This window comes from Lycorma delicatula, chromosome 3 (assembly GCF_047948215.1).
Source record: "Lycorma delicatula isolate Av1 chromosome 3, ASM4794821v1, whole genome shotgun sequence".
In the NCBI taxonomy this organism is placed as follows: domain Eukaryota; kingdom Metazoa; phylum Arthropoda; class Insecta; order Hemiptera; family Fulgoridae; genus Lycorma; species Lycorma delicatula.
In genome coordinates, this window is record NC_134457.1 from 138,809,691 (window position 1) to 138,832,835 (window position 23,145).

Sequence of the window (23,145 nt, forward strand, 5' to 3'; positions counted from 1 at the left end):
TTTGATTCTCCTTGTATTTTAACAGAAACAAAACATATTTATTAAGTTTTCAGAATAATTTTTTTTATAATGAAACTGTCTTTACAGATAACAAACCTCTCATAATATTAAATTATTATAATTTATTACACGATAACATTAATAAAAAAATTATTCCAGCTTAGATTGTGTCAAGTTATTTAATGTTATGTATTAGGAAATGAAAATTAGAGTGACTCACTTCAAGAATCTTTCTATAACTTTGTTATTTATGAACAGATTTGAATAAACAAGGTTGGCTTTGTCATAAAACACTTTTTTTTAATAACATTATTTAAATAAACCAGCAGTTGCAAGGATATTAACAATTAAAAATTACATGCACACAATTTTTAAATGGAATGAGTGATCAAGTTCATTATTTTTATATAAGTAAACCACTAAGTATCTAGCAGTACACAATTAACCACCCTAAGAGATAAATTTTTATGTTAAAAATACAGAATGGCAGATAGCCAGCTACTAAGCTAAGTGTTTCCTGATATAGTTCTTTCTTTATTTCAATGTGGGGGACCATCCACTGAATTCTTGAAACGGTTTTTATAAACACACGCACGCACATGCAGGTATGTGCATGCACACACGATTTACATTTTTTGGCCAACCAGGAAGTAAATTCAAGACAAAAAAGAAAACAAATAAGAGTCTAATTTATTAATATTAATCAAATGTTCTAATTAGTTTTTTCATGTTTTGTTATAAAATAAACTGATTCAAGTATTACACAGTATGACACTACTAATACCAAATTTAATAATACACTAACATAAATATTAAAAAATTAAATTAAATTATTAGTATAACTAATTTTCAAGTGAAAAATGACATTCTATAATTACCTAAATTATTTAGATTTATTTATCAAGCATTCAGCTCTCTAAGGAAGAGCAAAAATAAAACAAGAAAGAGATTTTGAAATAATTTAAAATAATTTAAGAATATTTAAAACAAAACTTCTAAAATTAAAAAAAAAAAAATGCGTTATCATTTAATATTATGTTAAAATATAAATATTACCCTTTTAAAAACTGCCAGCAATTTCTTGTACATAGTTGAAAAATTCAAATATTCAGCATTTTGTTATGAGATTTTTTTCAATATCCAACATTTTTTGAATTTCTAAAAAATTATTATATTTAGAAAAAACAATCTTCTCAGTGTTGTAATGTAAATACATTATATTATTGAAAAAGAAAGTTTTACTTGTAACTTTATTTTATATTTTTTGTTAACTCCCTAAAAAAAATTACTTTTTTCTTACTTCATTTTCTTAATTCTCTCTTACAAAATTCTCTCTCTTTTATTCACAATGTCCAACTCAAATCAAATTTTCTTCTTTGATATTTAAAGAAATACAAACGTCATTAAGAAACTTATCTATTTTTAATTGTGAATTAGCATTCACAAATTTATGTATATGCTTATTCTAACGTACTACAAGAAAATTTAAATCTTAATAACTTTGAATAAATCTTACTATAATGTTCAATTTTCTATTTTTCTTCTGAAATTAGAAAATATGAATTTATAGAAAATTTTTAAAATATCAGTCACTACCAATTTAATAATAGTTATTATTTCATACTCACAAATTCCTTCAAGATACTCAACTTCAAAAATCTCTGAACCTCCACTTCACATATTATAAACAAAACATGTAAACCTAATAGTATCAAAATTATAAATAAATTATGGAAATTACTTTACATAGAAGGATATATGTTACATGAAATGTATTAGTCTTAACTTTGTAACCAAAAATTAACAGCTAGTGTTACAACAAAACACTTTTTATGAGCTCACTTTTTGAATAGAACTATGGCTGAAGTCGTAAAACCTTAAAGACCTTAATTAATTCACTTTAAAATCACTCATTAAAACAAAACGTTTTGCAATAACATATAAAGAATAAAATCAAATATTAAAGAGGTCACTTTAACATTCACTGAACTGAATAGAAGAGAAACAAGTAATATTAACAGTACAAAAAAATGGTAAAATATAAATTGAAAACCAAGACCAATATGCACAAACAACTGATGCATAGCAAGCAAATATAATCTGCAAACAATAACTCTCTTTTTGTATTAAAATAATTTGTCAAGTTGTTTAAAAAATTTCTGTAAAAGAATATTCATTAATAAAGAAACTATAATGCAAATAAGTACTGTTGATATTTGGACCATACCATTTCTAGAATGAAATTAGAAAATATTGAGCTCCATTTAACACTTTCACAATTAATGGAAAAACATTTTTTTTTTTCAAGAAGACAATTACAAAACTTATAGTGTCATTTATTTTTCAGAATGAAGGGGTATTTAGAAGATATGGGTTTATTAATAGGCACCTCAGTCACTTTTTGTGGATAGGAAACAGATTTAACAAGTTCCGCCATAGATCAAAAATGAAGAATTTACTGGCCGTATAAGTCCTAACATTCTCAGTACAGAGAACCAGGATCACACCTTTATCTACAGAAGTGATAATTGCGACAAAGGGATAAAGAAAATGAGGCAAGTAGTGAAAAAGAATGGCCTATCTCTCAAGATACGTTAAGTAGTTTTACATCTTTCTTAAGACCAATTACTATTCCATTTACCAGCATATCAAACTTGAGGTTTTTAAAACATAGTTAACAAAAAAATTCAAATGAACCATTTACAATATAGAAAAAAATAAATAAGTAATTTGATGTACTCACAAAGCAGCTAATTGTATTTTGAATTTGATTGAGCTAGGATTATACTCTGGTTTGTAAACATTATGTTCACATTCTCGACATCTCTGAGAACGCTTAATAAATAAATGTTTATGAATAGGTGATAAGTCACTGGTCTTTTCCGGCTGTAGATCTGGTTGAGAAAATCGCTGATTTAATGTTGTTACTGCAGACAGAAGAATGAATCATTAATACTTGTAAAATAGAAATGGTACTTAATTGTAATTATTCTACAGACAAATTAAACAATCTTATTATCTAATTACAGCTATATTCATAACAAGATGACAGTTCTGTAATTTAGCACTCGCACTACATCTCATCACAAGTGGGTAATAATCCTACTATAATACTAACTACAACAAAAGTATTAGTTCTCTGATTAGAAAGCTATGCACATTTACAGTCTGTTAAACAGTAATATAAAAGTCTGTTTGGTAATAATAGCTAAAGTTAAGTTATAATTCTTATCACTACCAATATTGTTATCTGACCATTACAATAATGAAAATAACTCAAACCAGAAAAATTCAGTGGATCAGGAATATCAACATAATAACCTTCATGATAACTGTACAACCTTCAGACCTTCAAGGCGTTTTATGCATTAAAGATGGTGGGGAAGAAACTTGTAAACTTTCCCTATAAATTAATAGTACAAACAATAATAGATATACACACAAACCAGTTTACTAATCAATTCCAGTATAATAGATTACAGAAATTTTATACAAAATAAAATAAATAAGTTGAAAAAGTTATGTTGAGGCATTCACCACTTTAATATTAAGTTTTTTTATTTCATTACAAATGATATTTGTAACCAAATAAGCATTAACCAAACTACATGATTGCTAAAAAAAGAAAAGATGTAGTTATTGAACGCTTCATACAGCATAAAAATATGCTTACAACATCTCTCAAATATCCCTTACAACATCTCAAGGCAAAGTACCAATATCTACAAAATGACAAATTGATTTACAATTTGCCTGTGAAAAATTGCATTTGTTTTAGGAAGTTGGAAATAAATCACACTCAGTTTTTTAACTTGCTTAAATACTGTTTTAAAAAATAAGGATCTAGACATTACTACTAACCAATTTTAAAAGAACCATATCTGAGTGTAGCTTATAGCTCCCAGCTGAAAACAAAATTAATCTTGCAGAATAGAGTTCAAATTTTAGCCTAAAAACTTTAGAAAATGTAATATGTCACTGATCTTGGGCTATCTTATATAAAATACCTTAACTTGGCTGCATTTTTGTATAAGTATTTATAATATGACAAAATTCTACTGTTACACATTGAGGAAAATAAAAGAGAATCTCATTGGTTAACTTAGTGTACCCAAAAAATAAATGGCAACACAGTACAAAAATTCTTCAATACAAAAATATCCTACCTCCATTAGTGTCACAGTTTCAATAACCACTCAACTGCCTGCATTATTTTCAACATTTCACAAAGTTGTACAATTGGAATAAATTGTATAGTCTGTGAATGTAGAAGATTTTTTGGCAAACCCACCAGGTTGGTCTAGTGGTGAAATTGTCATCTCAAATCAACTGATTTCAAAGTAAAGAGTTCAAAGGCTTAAATCCAAGTAAAACTTTTATACGAATTTGAATATACATCATGGATACCGGTGTTCTTTGGTGATTGAGTTTCAATTAACACACATCTCAGAAATGGTCAACCTGATACTGTACAAGACTACACTTCAATTACATTCATACAACACATCATCCCCATTCATCCTCTGCAGTAATACTTAACAATGATTCTAGAGGCGAAACAGAAAATAAAAGAAGGAAGGTTTTTTTGGTAACCCGTTTGGGTGATTTATTGCAAGAAATTCCCATATGAAAAGTTATATCTAATGATAGGTAAAGACATGTAAGAAGTACGTACTAAGTGAATCATGAAAGAATATGGCAGTATCAATCATTCTTGAAAGCCAGTTCAGGTATCAATAATTTGTTTTCATCACCTTTCTCCTAAATTTCATGGAAATAAGCAACCACCTGACTATCATATTGTTTAAAATTAGTTTGTTCCAAAATGAGGGACAAAAATTTCATGCCAACAGAAAATTATTTTTTAAATATATTTCTTGCCTATTGTGAAACTAATCTCTTCCCTACTTTTGTTTTTTTTTTTTTTTTTTTAATTTTTTTGCTTTCTTTCACATAAAGTTTATACTGATATGCTCTAATAGATGAATGGGGTACAATCCACACAATTAATAATATCCAATGGTTTTAATCTTACTTCATTACATCCAGCAAGAAAATTACAACTCTATCAAATAAAAATATGAAATATTCATAGCATCATTTAAAATCACATGATAATAAAGTTTAATTTTTTCAAATAATGAACAAGAGAATAAGACATTTAAACGACAAATGACCACAACATATTAAAAATATTGAATCAATTAACATACCTTTAGTAAGATCTGGCGCAGTAGTAAAAAAATGCTCTGGCAATGGTTCAATATCATCTGTAGCAACAGAGGGTGCTATAGTTGGAGGATTACCTAAATCAGCATCACGTCCAAGACCCAGGGATGGCAAGCCAGCTCGCTTACGAGCCAATGCTGCAGTATAGCCAAGCTTCTGCAAATGTTATCAGTGCATAATAATAAATTTCAGTAACAAATAAATTTTTACTGCAGAATATTTCTAGTCCAAATATAATTAAGTTAATCTGAACTAGATTTAAATGTCTCAGATAATGCAAAAATGCAAAAAGCAGCCTGTAATTGCACTTGAAGTATAATTCTCAAACAAAAATAAAACAGCCATATGTTCTATGGCTACTGAAATTTTTAGGTATTTTTTCTTCAAAACACTTAGTAAATAACGGTCCAAACAAAAAGCAATCCCTTGGGCAAGTAGCAATATGCTCCCAGTGAGTTTTCCCTTATATGATCATCAATCACAAAATAATAACGTTTTTTTTTTTATAAATATAATACTTACAAAGCACTGAAAAATAGTTTCCTTTTGTATCTTAAACTCATACGTTTCAGAAAAAAAATGAAGTGCAGAAATGCAACAAATTAAATGCATTTCAACTAGTCCAAAGTAACTAGATAAAAATTCTTAACAAAAGGTTCAATTACAGACAATAAGAAAATACCCAATCTTATTCCGTTCATTTGAAAACATTGCTGCTCTGAGCAACAGTATGGCAAGTGTTTCAAAACTTTAGTATGTCATCTTAGAATGACACTTCAAAAACACAATGCAGTGAATTTTAACACAAGATTCAGCTAACCCAGAAACTTAAGCCAGACAACCATTAAAAATACCAGACATTCATCAAATGGTGGTGGAGAATCAAGTTTACAGTGATTTTGCTAAGAAAATTATCTTTAGCTGCAAGGTGCATTTCTACCTTGGTATGTCAACAAGTCAAATTGTTGCACTTGGCACACAGAAAATCCTCTCATCAATGGTCTACGCACACCTAAGAGTGAAAGTTTAGTGCGGATTTCATTCTGAAATGGAGTGAAGTGAAGTAATTCAACTTTTTGTGATCTCATTTCTCCAACACTATTTTAGATGACAATCCACTTATTGCAGCAAAAATCTAATGGACACATCTCACACAAAGTGAATGAGCAAAGATGGTGGGGTTTTTCCTCCGTGGATCATTAATTTGTTTTCATCACCTTTCTCCTAAATTTCATGGAAATAAACAACCACCTGACTATCATATTGTTTAAAATTAGTTTGTTCCAAAATGAGGGACACGTTCAAAGTTTATGTTGTGAAAATATGAATGATCCTGAATGAAAGCATAAATTTGAAGTTATTGACAGCACTGCGCCACAGCTATATAATAAACTAATTCCACAATTTTGTAAAATTAATTCAATAATGCCAAAGCCTTATAGAGGACATTTGTCATATATATTATACCACATTTAATGATAATTTTTACCTTTTCAAATAATGTAAAATAACTATGCCAACTAAAAATTAATAGAATAGATTTTTTTCTGAAATTAAATCCAGCTTTTATTTTGGGACACCCTTCAGCAGGAATGTTTAGAAAATTCTTGGACTGACACAAATATAGCGCAAGTTTGAACCAAATGATTATGATATTCATCAAATATGATCCTTTAGATGGCATGCTGCAAATTTCATACAAGTTCATTTAGTTGCTTCTTTGTAGCAACAGAGTAAAACAAACAAATTTTGTCATTTTCTAAAAAATGGATAATAATGAAGATAGGGGTGTTGTTATAAATACTTTGTTTTAAAACTATAACCCCTCAACAGACATACAAGAAGAGTTAATTCCACTTTTAACAAATTTTGCTTCTTTGTTTACGACAGTGAAAAAGCACTACTCAATTTAAATGTGGTCATAGATACAATCAGATGATGAATGCTCAAGATGCCCTAAAACTGCTATGGCCAATGAAATCATCACAAAAATCCACAATGCTATTTTAAATGATCGCCAAATGAAGGTACATGAGTTGTTGACATCACAAAATTTTGAAAGATTGTATCCACTATATTTTGATGTTTTGGGCGTGAAAAAGCTTCTGCTCGATGGTGGCCACATTTGTTAACAGATGATCAAAAATGCCAAGTTCCTTGACATTTATAACAATATATCAAAGAGATCTACTATTATATGCCAAAGACCGAACAGCAGTTAGACACAGAAAGTGCACCAAATAAAGAAAAAACACTTCCATCTGCACGAAAGTCATGGTTTTTTGGAATTCTCAAGGTCTGGTGCTCATAGACAACCAGGAAAAATGCAAGACACCGTCACTGGGAGAATTACACTTCATTACTGGACCAACTGAAAGTGCTATTCAGGCTACACCCACATCTGCCAAAAAATAAAGTCTTCTTTCACCACAATGATAAGCCTGCACACACATCTCTGGTAGTTTCTGCAAAATTCCTTGACCTAAGTTTCAAAGTGCTTTTCTATATATCATATTCGCTGAATTTGGCCCCTAGCGAATACTACTCTTCCCAAACTTAAAGTGGCGGACAAAATTTCACTTCAATATTAAGAGCAAAGCCAAGATAACCTGTCTCATTACACTGAGAGTATCAAAAACTATGGAATGTTTTTGCTCTAAATGTATTGAATTTTCAAGATAACTACATTGAAAGATAAAACATATTTTATAGAAAATTTTGCATTTTCTTTGTCAGGCCAAGAACTTTCCAAATGACCCTTGTATATATGAAAGATATTGTTAGTTTTTAATTCATAATATGAAATAACTTTTAAAACACAACTGATTACACTTACTGAATAGTGGGAATAACTTCGGTGTGGAGTATGGTAATTCTTTTTTTCTTTTTCAATACGTTCATGCACTGCCACAGCTTTATAATGTTCAATTAGAGTAGTTATACGTTCAGCATGTTCATTTTCACGTTCAGGCCAATGTCCAGTGGCTAAATGACAAAGAAACCACTTTAGTCACAGCCAAAATCTCAAACTACAATGAGCGACATTAATTACATGATATTCCTAAATTTTTTATTCAGTGTTTTTATTATTTTCTTATTTTATTTTATTCACTTCATTTATTTTATTAAACATTAGTTGAAAGAATGTACCCAATTCTATTCATATGAATTTAAGTTCAATTGAAGAATATCAATGCTACCTATACAATTCAATACTAACATATGTGACAAATTCAAAGAGAATATTACACATTAAAATTAACAAAAGTTTATCAATATAACAACAGATACACTTTTATAAGACCAATAAAGAGATCTTTTGCGCACGCGTGGTCCAGGTTATTCGACAGTAGAAATAGCAACCGAAATGATTATATCAATTATGATCTCAAAAGCATAAGTTATAGTAAAAACAGTTAGTATCAATGCCATTCTATGATGTAATATTATATTAGTAACACTAGTCACTCCTCCAAATTATTTCACTCTGGGTCATTTATAAATATGGTTAATTTATAAACATCACCAGACATTCATATTTGATTATTAACATAAACATTGACTCACAACAAATCTGTGTTCATCATAATAGAGAATAAATAATTTTTATTTTTTATAACAATTACAAAAGGAAATGAAGCCTTCAAATCAAATTTTGAGATCATATTTGAATTCAACATTAAAAAATATATAAGAGTAAGGCAAAATTATCTGTGTAACAAAATTCTTATAACCAATGTTATCAACACAAATCATATAAGATGATGAATAATTATGGAAATTACGTGCAAGGTAAGAATAAGATAACTAATAACTTTTAAGTAGTTTTAAAGGTGTAAAATTAACAACAATTTCCTTTACAATTTATTTATGAAACTAGTACCATTTAACAAACCATATGAATGAGATCACAACTATCTGCAATTGAAAGTATGACATAAATATTTACACAAATTATAAAAAACACAAAACAAGATGATTTATTTCTATCATCAGAAGTTTTATATAATATCCCATATTTTTATTAATTATTTTAATTTAATAATAATCAATTTATAAAACAAGTTTTTTTTTTTAATATTAACTTTATAAAAATTACAGTTAGTCTTCTACTCAAATTTAGTATCACAGTTACAAACAAGATGGTTAAAAATTAGTGTTGTAAATAAGAAATTAAACAGAGGGACATACAAAAATATTCATAAGCTGTTAATAAACAGATATAATCAAACAACCTATTTTCATTTTGTTTAAAAAGTAAAGGTTTTAAAAATATTATCATCAGGTGCAATGACTTCTAAATTAATAACATAAAAATAATATCTAAACTTGAAAATTATAAAACTGCACTTACAAAAACTTTTTTTCTGACATTTCATTGATAAATGCAGTTTTTCCATGTTGCACTTAATAAACCTGAATTCTTTCACTAAGTAAATTTACAAATAACTTTAAAAGTTATAAATTTATTAAAAAATTAGCACTAAATTTACACTTATCTTTGATAAACAAATGGTTTAGTGCTGTTTTTAAATAAATTTGTAACAATTTTTTTCAAACATACTGGTTCTTCCAACAACAATGTCTCATCATTGAGTACCACCTTGGAAAATTAAGGGAGTGTAATGAGAACAATACATCAACAATTAAACTCCTATTAAAAAAAAAACAGTGCCCATAATTACTATAAATGAACAACAATAAGTAGGATTACTGAAATCTCAGTGAAGATTGAATTGATAATCACATGTAGCATAATTAATTGCTAATAACTGATGCCAATTATTCAATGTTTAGTATTTTATTTCAGGAGATAACAAAAGCGTTTCTTGGGCTTTACCCAAAAGGCAGTTCTCCCATCAGGCATACTGTCTACCCAGCAGATAAGGAAATGGAGTCTCTGGATCAGTCTACAAATAGCTTCTCTCAGAGCACACCAAACATGCACTTGCTCTAAAGGTGTCCTAGATCTTTAGCACACATCTAGCAGGACTTGAACAGCACCCACACAGCACAAAATGGGAGATAAGGGATAACAGGTAAGGAAGGGGTGTGAACTGTGAGAAAGAATGACCAGTTCATATAAAAACTGTAATGCAAAATAAGCTTCACCCAGATAATAGTTCATGGATCTCAAGGTAGCAGGCACTCACTCACATCTTTTAGGAGATCAGGGCTCTTTATCCAGAAGGGAAGCAGCACATCACTGATGACTGCACTGACTAGCTCAAATACATGACATTATCTTTTCCCTAATAAGTGAAGAGCCAAAAAGGAATAGAACAGGGGTTTTTAATGAACAATCTCCTCCAATATCAAAATTATCTGACTTGTGAGAGTATCCAACTGAACTAACTATAAACTCTTCAACGTGAACCCCCATTGGAAATCTGGCATCATACACGCAAGTATTATGTGCACATAAAATTTATTAATAGATAAAATCTAAAATTATTAAACAATAAAAATTCAGGATAACTCTTTAAAAAAACTGAATCCCATTATTGGGTAAATAAATATATTACCTGCAGTCTGATCTGGTATCCCTACATCCCGAGAAGTCCAGCGACAGAAGAAACAAGCCAAGTAATAAAGTTTTGTTGCAGATTTTGAACCATCCTCAGTACTACGTGAGATAGATGTTGCACGGATAGATAATGTATGAAAACAGTTAGGGCAATCAAAACAAGTAGCACATCTAAATAAAATAAACAACACAAATAACAAAGATTCATAATAATGACCAAATAAACTTCATAAGAAAAAGAATTTATCGAAATAGGTCCAAAATTATTTATAAAAAACGCCAAGTTGTCATGGAACTAACAGCTTGATAATAAAATTAACATCTCGGAACAGAATACATACTTTTAAAAGATGGGGAATTTAATCAAGTTTAATGATTAGACGAATTTAGTAAAAATTATGAGTTATTGAAGAAAAATTTGAAACATGTAGGCAAAAGAAACTAATTATAGTAATTTTTGGTCAGTGAAAGTCCTTTCAATTAATTTGAGAACTTCAATAAACAGAATTCCAATTAAAAAATTGGAATTGGAAACTTAAAAAAAAACCTTCCAATTCAAAGAATGTGTATGTTTTCATCTCTTTACAAGTTAATTACAGAATGTTACTGAATTATGTTAACTTTATTCTAACCCCAATAATATTAATAATGTAAACGAGTAAAAACTATAATTTAACAATCAAATACATTATGTTTTTTATATTTATATATAAGTATAGTTTACATTTATAATTACTGCACCTTTAAATTTTCTACTTTAATATAAATTTAAACATATATACATGATTTTGATTATTTCTAATAATAAATGAAATAAATTAATTAACTATGATATAAATAAAAATGTACATATAACAATTTATTCTAGTCATATTTTTATCTTTCAGAAGACTATACCATTTTACAACAACTAAACAAAGTTAAGTGAGTAATCACAATTCAAACAAGGCACTAGTTTTGTAAAAATGTCCATTAAAAAACAAAAAATGATATAAATCACAGGTAAGTATGTATTTCTGCATAAACATTCATTTATCTTATCTATACAGAAAAGAACCATGAATCCTAACAAAAAAATAAATTAACAAAAGAACTTACGGGTCTTTTATAAAATATTGCTGCTACTCAAATTTTTCAACACCTTAAGTCTCTTTATATTTTTTATTATTTACTTTTTGTTTATTTTTTTTTTTATATCTATACATTTTATAGTTTATATTTATAATTTTACTGCACCTTCAAATTTTCTGTTTTAATGTAAATTTAGTCATCTAATTTGTTGTTTAAAACTGATAAGATGTTATTGCAAGTATATCTGTAATTTTTTTTAATAATGAAAAGTTTTTATTTGCAAGAATATAATTTCTAACAAAAACATTTTGTAGGTTAGATCTAATAACCTAGTTATTATCAGCAGTCCAGTTACAACAACAAACAGAAGTTACCAGGCAAAACTGAAACACGACTACATGTTATAAGGAAATCCACCTACAAGGATATCAATAGTACCACATAATGGTTGATTAATGATATTAAACAACATTAATGGCAGGAATCGTGCAATGGTAATAACTTACCTAATTTGCACTTCCAGCATCTCACTCATTCAGAAAATTATGCAGACCCCGAATCAAGTGGACACATCCATTCTGTAGAATAATTGCAGGCTTCAGCAAAGCTCAAAAATAAAAAAACCATGTAGTACTAGCCACAAATTATAATCCTTGTATTTCTGTAAATCCATGTGGAGACAAAGGCAAGGTTCTTTTTGAAAAAACATGGGGCTAGCATAAAAATGTACAGGCCTCTAGAAATATTAATTAGTTTGTATAACACTGGTAAAGATTAGATTAAATTGGGTAGTCCAAATTTTTTATCAAAAACCTTTAATATTCATAAAGAATATACTTCAACTAAATTTGATAGCAAATCATTTCCTGATACACACTGCTAAAATAAAGTTGTATTAAAAATCAACTGACAAATGTCTTCTAGGTAAGGCCTAACATAAAAAGGTTTTACAATCACCAAATAAATAATAAAGCATAAAAATCTTGAAATAGTATATTTATATTTTTTATAAACAAATACAATTTAAAAAATCAACCTTAATGTTAAACCCACAAAACTCCAACTCACAATCAGAAAATTCATAAGTAAATTGCAACTAAAGTATAAGAAACAAAAAAGTTTAAAAAAGGACTTCAAATTGACAAAAATTACACTATGTCAATCTGTATTCACCAGCCATGATATTCTAAGACCTGATGTTGTTTATGTACCCACTGATTATGAGAATATTGGGAAATTCTGACCAATTACTTGATCAACATCAATTTTTTCACACATTAATAAACCATATATTAGATATGCTTAAAATAAGAAAAATACAAGATCCAAATGTTGGAAAGTAAGTTTAAACACCGGGTGAGACCCATGCAAGGTCAAAGTACACTGTCAGTACTCCAGACAATTAGCAATCAGTTTTCTGAGTTATCTAGTACCTAGTAGTTATCTAATACCTTTTCTGAGTTACCTAGTAGTTTTCTAGTTATCTAGTACTTAGTACAGTTATCTAGTAGTATGAGTTTATCAGTACCTGTACAGATGGCAATCTGTTCTGAGAGGTTAGGGTTAATATTAAGGTTAGAGTTGAACTTAAAGTTTTCATTAGTTATAGTTAAGGTTAGAATTTTGTGGAGAGAAAACTAACCTTAACAGTCATCAGTCAGTCATTAACAATGACTGACATCGCTCTTCATTAGGTGATTATCCATCATACACATAAATAATAATGCAGAAATATGTTATAATCTCCCTCTGCAGTAACTACTATATTTTCATTTAAACATAAATTTGGCCAAGTATCGCAAGAGATTGTGTTAAGTAATTTCATACCTTGGGAAGTTGTCCCTAACCTCTTTTCACTAAGAGGTTAGGTTCCCTACCTCTCTTCACCTTTAAGTGTAGTTTGATCTTGCATAGGTCACAGTTACCTGCTATCAAAACCTGTTTTCTAACAATTAGATTTTGTTTTTTCTTTATCCAATGCAAATCTAATGAAAAATTTGAAGTTGATAAATTAATTGATCAAAATTACCACATTGAAAGGACAACAATTTGTGAAAATAGATGAAATAAAGAAAACATAAATAAGTAAACTTAAGGTTATACAAAAAAAACTTTCCATTTTACAAATTTTTGGAGGACTGGAAGAAACACAGACATAAATGTGTTGAATCTCTGTAGGCCTACTTTAAAAAGGGCAATATCAATATACAAGCACAACTAAATTCTTTTTGAAAAAATTAAAACTCTGTTTATTTTTTTATCATTTTTGTATACAGCAAAATTCAGTAATTATTTCACTGATGGTGATAACACAAAAATATTTAAAAAGAGAATAACTTCTTGTTTTCAGGGAAAAAACTAAGTGGTGTACACATTAAGAATTTGTACCTAATGTTATGTTTTGCAAGTTTAAAATATGATATATTTTAACATAAAAATGAATGCAGCTCTATGAAAATGCAGTTGTATCTTTACTACTTTAAAACATAGAACAGTTATTTCTATTTAAAGAGATAAAGTAAGATGACATTTAAATAAGTCAGTTAATTATAAGATAACACTGGGGGATATAATGAAAACATATGCAGCAGATTTCTGATATGACAGTACATTTTATAGGCTGAGAGCTGCCAATCACAACTTTCTTTACCAAAGTACGACATTTATACATAAGACTGAAGAAAAATGTAGCAAAACTAACAATGGACAAAAAATAATTTTAAACACCATTTTAGGTTATGGAGTATAACACAAGAAAAAGTAATACTTCAATATTCTTATTTAACATCATGTTTCCACACAAAATCAGGTTCCAGAATTTTATTAATACAGCCATGAAATGCCTCAACTGAATGTAACATATAGTGTTTGATAATAATTAATGAAAACAGGTTTACCTGTTCTTCTTAAGTCGAGCTTCGGATGATGGAAGATTCTCCAAACAATTTGAACAGTAATGTGAATCCACCTAAGTACAGTAAAGTCATATGGATAGAATTACACAATAATTTTGGTAAATTCATGATCTGATATTATACATAACACATAAAATAAGATCAAACATAAAAGCATACAAATAATTTGGCATCAGTTTTCCCCTAAAGAATGACCTATTTATATTCAAAATTTATCAGAATTAAAAATATATATATATCCTGTACCACAGCAAAGTATTACACCAAGAATATTAATTAAATTTTTTGCCATAATAATACTTGATGTATTTGACATTTAAAAAATTAATTTACAGCAACTTTAATTTAGATGAAAATAAATTATTTGTTATATTAATCTCTACTAATTATTTTCTTATTCTAAAATAAAAGCACATTCAAAAGTTCTTGAAATCACTTCTACCTGATGAGTATTTAAAACAGTTTTAAGTTCAAACAAAATAAAAAAAGTTAATAAACTTTTTTTGGTGGGAATGTTTACTGCAATGTCAGCACATCGCCTAAAACTGACTGTAAAAATGATTTTGCTCTACCTTGTTTCATAATCATAAATTTTCACAGGAAGTAAAGTACCACTAGTTCATAAAGTATAAACTGGTGAGACACTAATCTTTTTACATAATTTTATCAATTAGTTAACACATTCATATTGTAAATTACACCTCTAAGAGAAGAAATGAAATGTTATAATGGGTATGTAAACAATCGTGACATATCTATACAAAAAAAGATTAAAAGATATCCAAAAATATTAGTTTATGGTATGTGCCCAGATAAACATTATATTTATATTAAAAAAAATCTAAAATTGTAATTTATTATAAATATGAAATTAATAATTTAGATCTCATAGTGAAAAATTACAATGTTCTAAAACACAGCACTTGCAGATTAACTGCATTTTTAACAAAATATCTAAACATAATAAATTCAATTTTCACTTTCTAATGCTTGGAAATTTGCTACCAGAAGATATTTTCATGATTATGTCCGGTTTCTTCTTCAGCATTACTGCAGATGGAAATGTTGTTAATTGTCCTTATCTTAAAAGGACTTGGAACCCCGTTAAGTATGTGACTAAATACTCAAGAGCGTTTCAAAATAAGCAGTTCTCAAAATTGAAATAAAAAATTTTATAATCAAGTGAATTTTTTTAATAAAATGTATATAACTCATGTGAATGTTTCATTAATATTTTACACAAGTGATTGAATAGGCCACCACAGGTATCCATACAGGCAAGGGTGCATTTAGAGAAGTTTTAAAACATTTTAACAGAAGAATATGACAAATTGTATAATTCTCATGAAAAATACTAGTTCAAGTTATCTATATCATCCAGATTGATTTGATAAACACTATCTTCAAAATGACCACAGAAAAAAACAACAAACAATTACTTCTGCAAAGCAAACAGCAACATGTTGAAATCATTCTTCATAAAAAAATCATCTCATTGAATTTCATGGGTACAACCCAATAAAAAATAATAAACTTGCTCTTATTTGGAATAAAACTAAATCAAAACTACCGTTTTTAAACACTCAGCAAATTAATGGGTTGAATTCTCAACATATACACAAATGACACTTTGCAATCAATATAACATGGAACATTTGCAGTTTTCTGCTGACCTTGCTAATAATCAGAAATGCTGTGCATTTCCATATTTTGAAATATCAGTTCTTGTGGAATTGTTACAAACCTAGCTGACTGGAATCAGGCTTTATTAAGAAAAAAATCTTTAGACTTAGCAGTATTGCGGCTAAAATTAAGGGCCCATCAGCAGAAATCTACATAAAACACATACATCTTACCTTGAGGGTTTTAACTTTTAAGGTAATGAATTTTTTTACAGATAGCTTATTGTTCACTTTATTCTTGATTACATTCAATTTCCCAGAACTCACCACATCCACAATAGACAAAAACCAAGCAAATCTTCAATGTAAGCTATTAAAACAAAATTGCAAATGGATCAACTGACAACAACACTGAAGAAGATAACGAAATGAAATACTATGCACATAATAACATTAGTAGCATATTAGCAGTAACATTGTAACAAGGCTTTTCAAAATTTAAAGAAATAAAACTAACCTCATGGCAAACACAGTAGCCACATCTTAGTTTTAAACAATGTCTACAAAAGTACATCTTAGTAATTGGTTTAAGCGATCCACATGTGCACGCATATTTTACATAATCTGTCTGCATAGCATGAGCCATTAGTGCGTTTAAAATACACTTTTCAGAAAACTCAAAACAACACTTCATTACCAGAGAGAGCTATCGATAGTTCATTCCCCACATTGCGATTCAATTGATTGTTCTAGTCACATCATACCTCTCAATCTCTATAATTTTTTATTGGAATGATTATTTCATTCAACTCTTGCTGCTATTAATTGTATTACCGGCATGGTTCGAAAAATTAGTCGTGTTAAAAAAAATTTATTTTTAATTTTTTTGTAATCAAAACACGTTTACTATAACATTTTGCAATACGTAAAAAGTTTACTGGAATGAATGAAGTTAAAAATGTTTTTGTTTTTTGTGTGAATGATAATTGTGAAAAACAAACAAGAATTTAATGAATGACTGTTTTGTTTCAAATTAATTCAACAATATCGATGTTGTAGTAGTGTTTTGGTTTGAATATTTAGCCAATCAAAAGAAAGCTAAACGATTTATTAAGTTTACTGTACATATGATTACCTCACTGTAACTAAATACTTAAGAGGTGTAAAATCATGTCTTGAATAGATTTACAGTAGAGTTATTTAGAAGTATATTAAACTGTTGAGTTAGTTATAGTTTTTAGTGCTATAAGAAACATTAATGAAATAGATATTACTAAGAAAAAATTATTTACATCAATTCTTTGGGTCTTTTAATCCTCAACATTAACTCCAGTAGATATGTAGATAATTAGTTTTCGCAAAACTTCTTAATAAAAGTTGACATTTCATTTTTCAAATAAATTTTCCAATGATAAAAAATGAAATTTTTAAGTTTAACTTATTTTAAAAGTTGGATTTTGGTTGTTTATTATTTGATTGTAGATAAATGATTGGTTATTTTTTGGTATCACGACACTCTCGCTACTCAAAAAAATTTGACTGAACACAATAAATGATGTAGATGTTCAAACCGCTTGATATGCCTCATAAATTAATACTGAATATCTAATAGTTTGATGTCTGATTTATGCATTGCGTAAGGAGAGTTTGTTTGATGAGGAATTATGTTGATTGACAGTCGTCTGAAAAGCCAAACGAATCCTTACATAAGGTGTTTATATTTTAATTGCAGATAGAAATATAACAAAAACGATATGTGAAAGTAGTTCATTTAAAATCTCGACTGAAGAATGACTTAGCTTTTTATTTTGCCAATATACTCTGCCAAATTCGAAATAAAATGGAAAGCCATGAAACATAAAAATGTTCTTCATTGTTGTAGATTTGGTTTTACTGGCCTTGGTACTTTATGTGAATATCCAGTAATATCGATTTATTAGAAACGAATACCCCTTCGAGGGAGTACTTCAGTAATAGTGCTTTTGCCTACATGCAATGTAGGCCTCTTCTTCTTTTTTCCTGTTTAGCCTCCGGTAACTACCGTTTAGATAATTCTTCAGAGGATGAATGAGGATGATATGTATGAGTGTAAATGAAGTGTAGTCTTGTACATTCTCAGTTCGACCATTCCTGAGATGTGTGGTTAATTGAAACCCAACCACCAAAGAACACCGGTATCCACGATCTAGTATTCAAATCCGTGTAAAAATAACTGGCTTTACTAGGACTTGAACGCTGGAGCTCTCTACTTCCAAATCAGCTGATTTGGGAAGACGTGTTCACCATGCAATGTAGGCATTTTTTTTTTTTAACCTCCGAGTCCACAGTTAAGCATTACTTCAGAGGATGAGATATGAATGATTTGTAGGGTGTGTGAAAATGCAATGTAGGCCTGCCTAGTTTATACTTTACGCGTAGTTACTCAGTTCACCTACGTTCCATCAAAACGAATTCTGTTGAATAATTATACTATATGGAGTAATTCTTTCAACAGCACATATGTACCAATTTCCACAAAGTGAAAAATGTTTAATTCTGTTAGCAGGGTAGTTGTAATTTATGGTGTTCAAGTTTGGGATTACCAGGAGTGAAAGAGCAGGATAAACGTTCAGCAGTTTTTAAATTTATGCAGTTTTCCACTAAAAGTAATTAATTGATTTTTCATTTTGGGTGTAACTGGACACAAAAAATGTATAGAATTTTAGATCCTAAAAGTTACACTAGTATTCAAATTTGTCTCTTGCATAAAAATTGTGGAATAATTTCATCAATAAACAACTAATCAGTGCTACAGCAATTTTGTGAAAAATGATGTTCCCATCTCTAATTTATTATTATTTTTTTTTTTTTTGACGTTTTTAGGGGCATCGACTACTTTGGTCATTAGCCCCATCCCACTTCAAAAAAAAGAAAAAAAAAGGTTCAACAATTCACATTCTTATGAATCAAAAATTTACGTTCTTCTATAACTTCGAATCCACAATATTACTTCCTAGGCTTTCCTTTCGGCCATCCTTTCTTGCACCGTTTCTGCATTCTTCTAACGGCCTCAACCTCTGATGACAAGGTATCTGAGGCCTCAGACATGGCATCGTCTTCCTCTCTTTTCGATGCCAGTGACGTTCTGCGGCTGACGTCTACCTGACAGAAACATCGTTGGTGCAGTTAGCATCGTTGCTATTGAATCTAAACTAGCAAGCGATGCACTTTCCGCGGCTGATGAACTGGATTCTACCTGTACTGCAGTGCTGGGTCTAGCTGAAATAGATGCTCTCGCTGAAGCTGTTCTTTGGGCTTTTGGAGGCTCCATTGTTGCAATTTTTATTTCATCTACGTCTGGTGCTTTTTCTATAATAACCTGCACCTCCATTTCAGTAGAGTCAGATTTTCTTGTCGCAATTTCTTTTGATTTGTGACTACATGACGGAGTGATCTGTTTCTCTCCATCAGATACATCAAGATTTTTAATTTTAACGCAAGTTGGTGACTTTACAATCACAGATTTAGTTGGTTTTTTAAACGGCGCTGGTGCGTCTCTCATGTCAACGGCGTCAGTCCGGGGATGAGCCTTCTCATCTTTACTTTGTTTTCTCTGATGAGTCGACTCAATCTTTGAATCAATGATTCTTTCAATCATTGTCGCAAGACTTGGTGCCATCGTGTTAAGCAACTGCTCCACATTAATTTTAGATGTGGAAGGGCCAGCCGCTGCTTCTGCGTAAGAAGTCGATGGTCGTGGTGTACGCTGATAAACAATTTTCTTCGCTTCAGGATAACTGACCTTCTAAAGCGTTTTAACTTCCTGAATCGCTGTTTCTAATTTATATGTAGGGCAGTTTCTTGAACGACAATTGTGATGCCCTTTACAGTTAACGCAGGTTGGAGGGTCTTTACATGGGTCACCCTCATGTGTTTTCTCCCCACATATACATATTTCCTGCGCTTCACATCTAGCTGCTGTGTGTCCGAATTGTTGACACTTAAAACATCTCATCGGCTGCGGAATAAATGCTCGTACATCAAGCCGATGGATGCCAGCTCGTACCTTTTCAGGAAGATTCAGCCTATTAAATGTTAAAACATGCGAGGCCGAAGGAACAACTTCACCATTTCTTCGCATGGTTAGTCTGCGACACTGAGTCACTCCCTGACTCGACATTTCTTGTACAATTTCTTCTTCTGTACAATTAAGAAGATCGCGACAAACAACAACTCCTCTGGATGAGTTCACTGTGTTATGCGGTTGGACAGAAACCGCAAATTCACCGATCTTCTTCAACGCCTGGACTTTCTGGCTTTGCACGTCGTTGATAGTTTCGACGTGCAATCCATTAAAAGTCTTTCGGATTTCTTTAACGGGACCACCAGCACAATTTGTAGTTTCTCTTGCGATTAAGAATGGACTAACTTTTTGGAAGTTTCCATTCTCCTTTGTAATAATTAAAAATCTTGGCTTAGGTACACTATAGCCAAATAAGCTTTTACGTAAGTCTTTACTGATTCTATCAGCATCTTTCTTGATTTTGTCACACTCTTTACTCTTTTTCCTCTTCGCTTGTGGCGAATCGGAGGATTCTAAACGAGGGTGTTTACGTGCACCCTCTGCCACGTTTGATTGTTCAATATTCATGAACGGTTAACCCCTTCTGTAGCAAGGCTAGCTGCCGGGGTACACCCCCACTCCAGGGCTACTAACCTTGGAGGTCCGATCCGGTACTCCGGTGGAACCGGCATATGTCCTGGCAGAGAGCAGATGCGCAGTCTCTGCACTGACTCCAGGCTCCTACTCACCGAAATAATAATAATAATTATTATTATTATTGGTCTATCTTTATATATTTTGATTCTGAAGATAAAGAAAATCCTCCTAACTAGCTATAATTGTTTTCTCTTTATAATTCAAGTAGACCATATGTATCATAAATCAACACGAACAAGAATCAACATAAATGAACACAAGAACATAAATCTATCATACATAATGAATGATTATCAGACAGAGCACCTCTGACCCAATTAATCTCAGATGTTTTTCTCTTCTTCTTGGATCATCGATCAGGTCATAACTGCAAGCTATCGTGGTCATAAGTCTATAACTTATAATAATTATTACTGCCAATTATCATTAAAATAAGAGTAGATCAGACAATTTATCCAATTTTATTGTATAGTTAGATTATTCTTCACAAATCTTTTTGAAATTTTGTTTTAATTATTAATTAATATAACAAAGTCACTCTCAACCAGCTAAATTAGGTCTTTTAATCACAACTCATCCATTATTTTTTCCAATAGTGTTTGTGCAAAAATGTAGATCTGTGTTGCTAATTGGGAAGAAAACTTTTCTTGCAGCATTGTCTTTAAATAATTTAATTATTAAAATTTTTTCCTTAGTTCTAATATATTAAGAGTTGAGCAAGAACTGTGAATATTTGTGCCAAGTCCAGTCAATAGATTGTTAAAAGTTAGGAGGATGTAATGATATCCCATGTTCCTCGTCACTAGTATCTCATTTTTAGAAATTAATCTGAGGAACAAAATTAAATTTTTGTTAGCAAAAGTAATAAAATGTCTCTGCTTCTAACAGTACTTTTCAACTTTTGTTAAATTCATATATGTAAATAGTTTTTTCCCTCACCCACCATTTTTTTTTTTGATACTTAAGTAAACTTTATAAAAAGTGTAAGAATTTTCATGTATGTAGGTCTCATTTTTCATTCAACTTACTTAAAATATGGTAGTTGTTTTTCTTTTGTGCTTGGAATCTGGAACATCTCTCTTTAGCATCCAACAATAATCTGCAAACATTTTTGCATTCCACAGTCACTGGTACCTGTTTCGTAACTGAGATTTGCTGGTGGAAGCAAATCTCATCTGATGAGTACATTTTTTCCATGCTTATCACTGATGGTGCAGAAATTGTCTGGAAAGATGACTTTTGGCCTAACAGTTCTTTGAACTGCCCAAATTATAAAGATTTAGTATTTGGGAACCCACAAAAGCTCCTTCCTTGATCTTAAAAATTTCTTTTAAATAATGAAATCCAGCACTATTTTTTTCATTGCCTTAAAGTTTTCAAAAAATCTAATTTTATATGTAGTGGAGGTATACGAATCATTTCCAAGTTAACTAGTGGAGCATATAACATTCTTCTGTCCAGATATAAACACACTTTCCCCCATTCCTTCCTGATATAATGATTTGTCTAGTCCACAAAAAACAACAAAATTTAGTATAGTCAAGCTGTAAACCCATTAATATTGATATATTATTAATTATGTAATAAACTTTAAATTACAACATATAATTCAACAGTACTAATTGTACTGAATCTTTCCTACGAGGGTTTTCATATATTTCTTTTATGTTAGTTGCATAAAGCAGAAGAGGATTCTGCTTCAAAGTTAGGATCATCTTGTTCCTCATGTCGAACTTAAGAAGCTACCTTACATAACGATTTATTTTCTAAAGTTAGATATGTTGAAGAATGCAGTACAAGTAACCTTCACCATGAGGCACTGGCCTTATAGTGGGCAGTAAATTGGGATACTGCACTGTGTGTTTGTTTTTATACTTATTCCTTTTTTCTTTGTAATACAGAAATAACAGTCTAACAAATGGTCTTGTGGTTCATGCCACACCGTTAGTATGACAAAACTCAAGTGTTGATTACCCCTAACCTGTATGTCAAACAATTTATACAGGTTGAACAGCAGGTGTGAGCAGCCCAGTTCTTATCTTGTCCCCCAACTTCTATCAAAAATATAGTCCATAACACTTT

The 23,145-nt window shown here is 30.1% G+C and overlaps 1 protein-coding gene across 2 annotated transcripts in view; it reads right to left on the reverse strand.

Moving 5' to 3' along the window:
- The window catches only part of DCTN4-p62 (dynactin subunit 4), a 37,491-nt gene extending 20,378 nt beyond the window's left edge, over positions 1–17,113 (reverse strand). The window contains exons 1-6 of one of the 2 annotated variants that reach the window (XM_075360652.1): positions 16,882–17,113; positions 14,725–14,795; positions 10,755–10,927; positions 8,066–8,214; positions 5,214–5,385; positions 2,744–2,927 (exon numbers count right to left, since the gene is read on the reverse strand). In XM_075360652.1, the coding sequence (XP_075216767.1) occupies positions 2,744–2,927; positions 5,214–5,385; positions 8,066–8,214; positions 10,755–10,927; positions 14,725–14,795; positions 16,882–17,058 (926 nt within the window). In that variant the 5' untranslated portion in view covers positions 17,059–17,113. The remainder of the gene's footprint in view (positions 1–2,743; positions 2,928–5,213; positions 5,386–8,065; positions 8,215–10,754; positions 10,928–14,724; positions 14,796–16,881) is intronic. The other variant, XM_075360650.1, reaches the window with a different exon arrangement.
- Between the last annotated feature and the right edge of the window lie 6,032 nt (positions 17,114–23,145).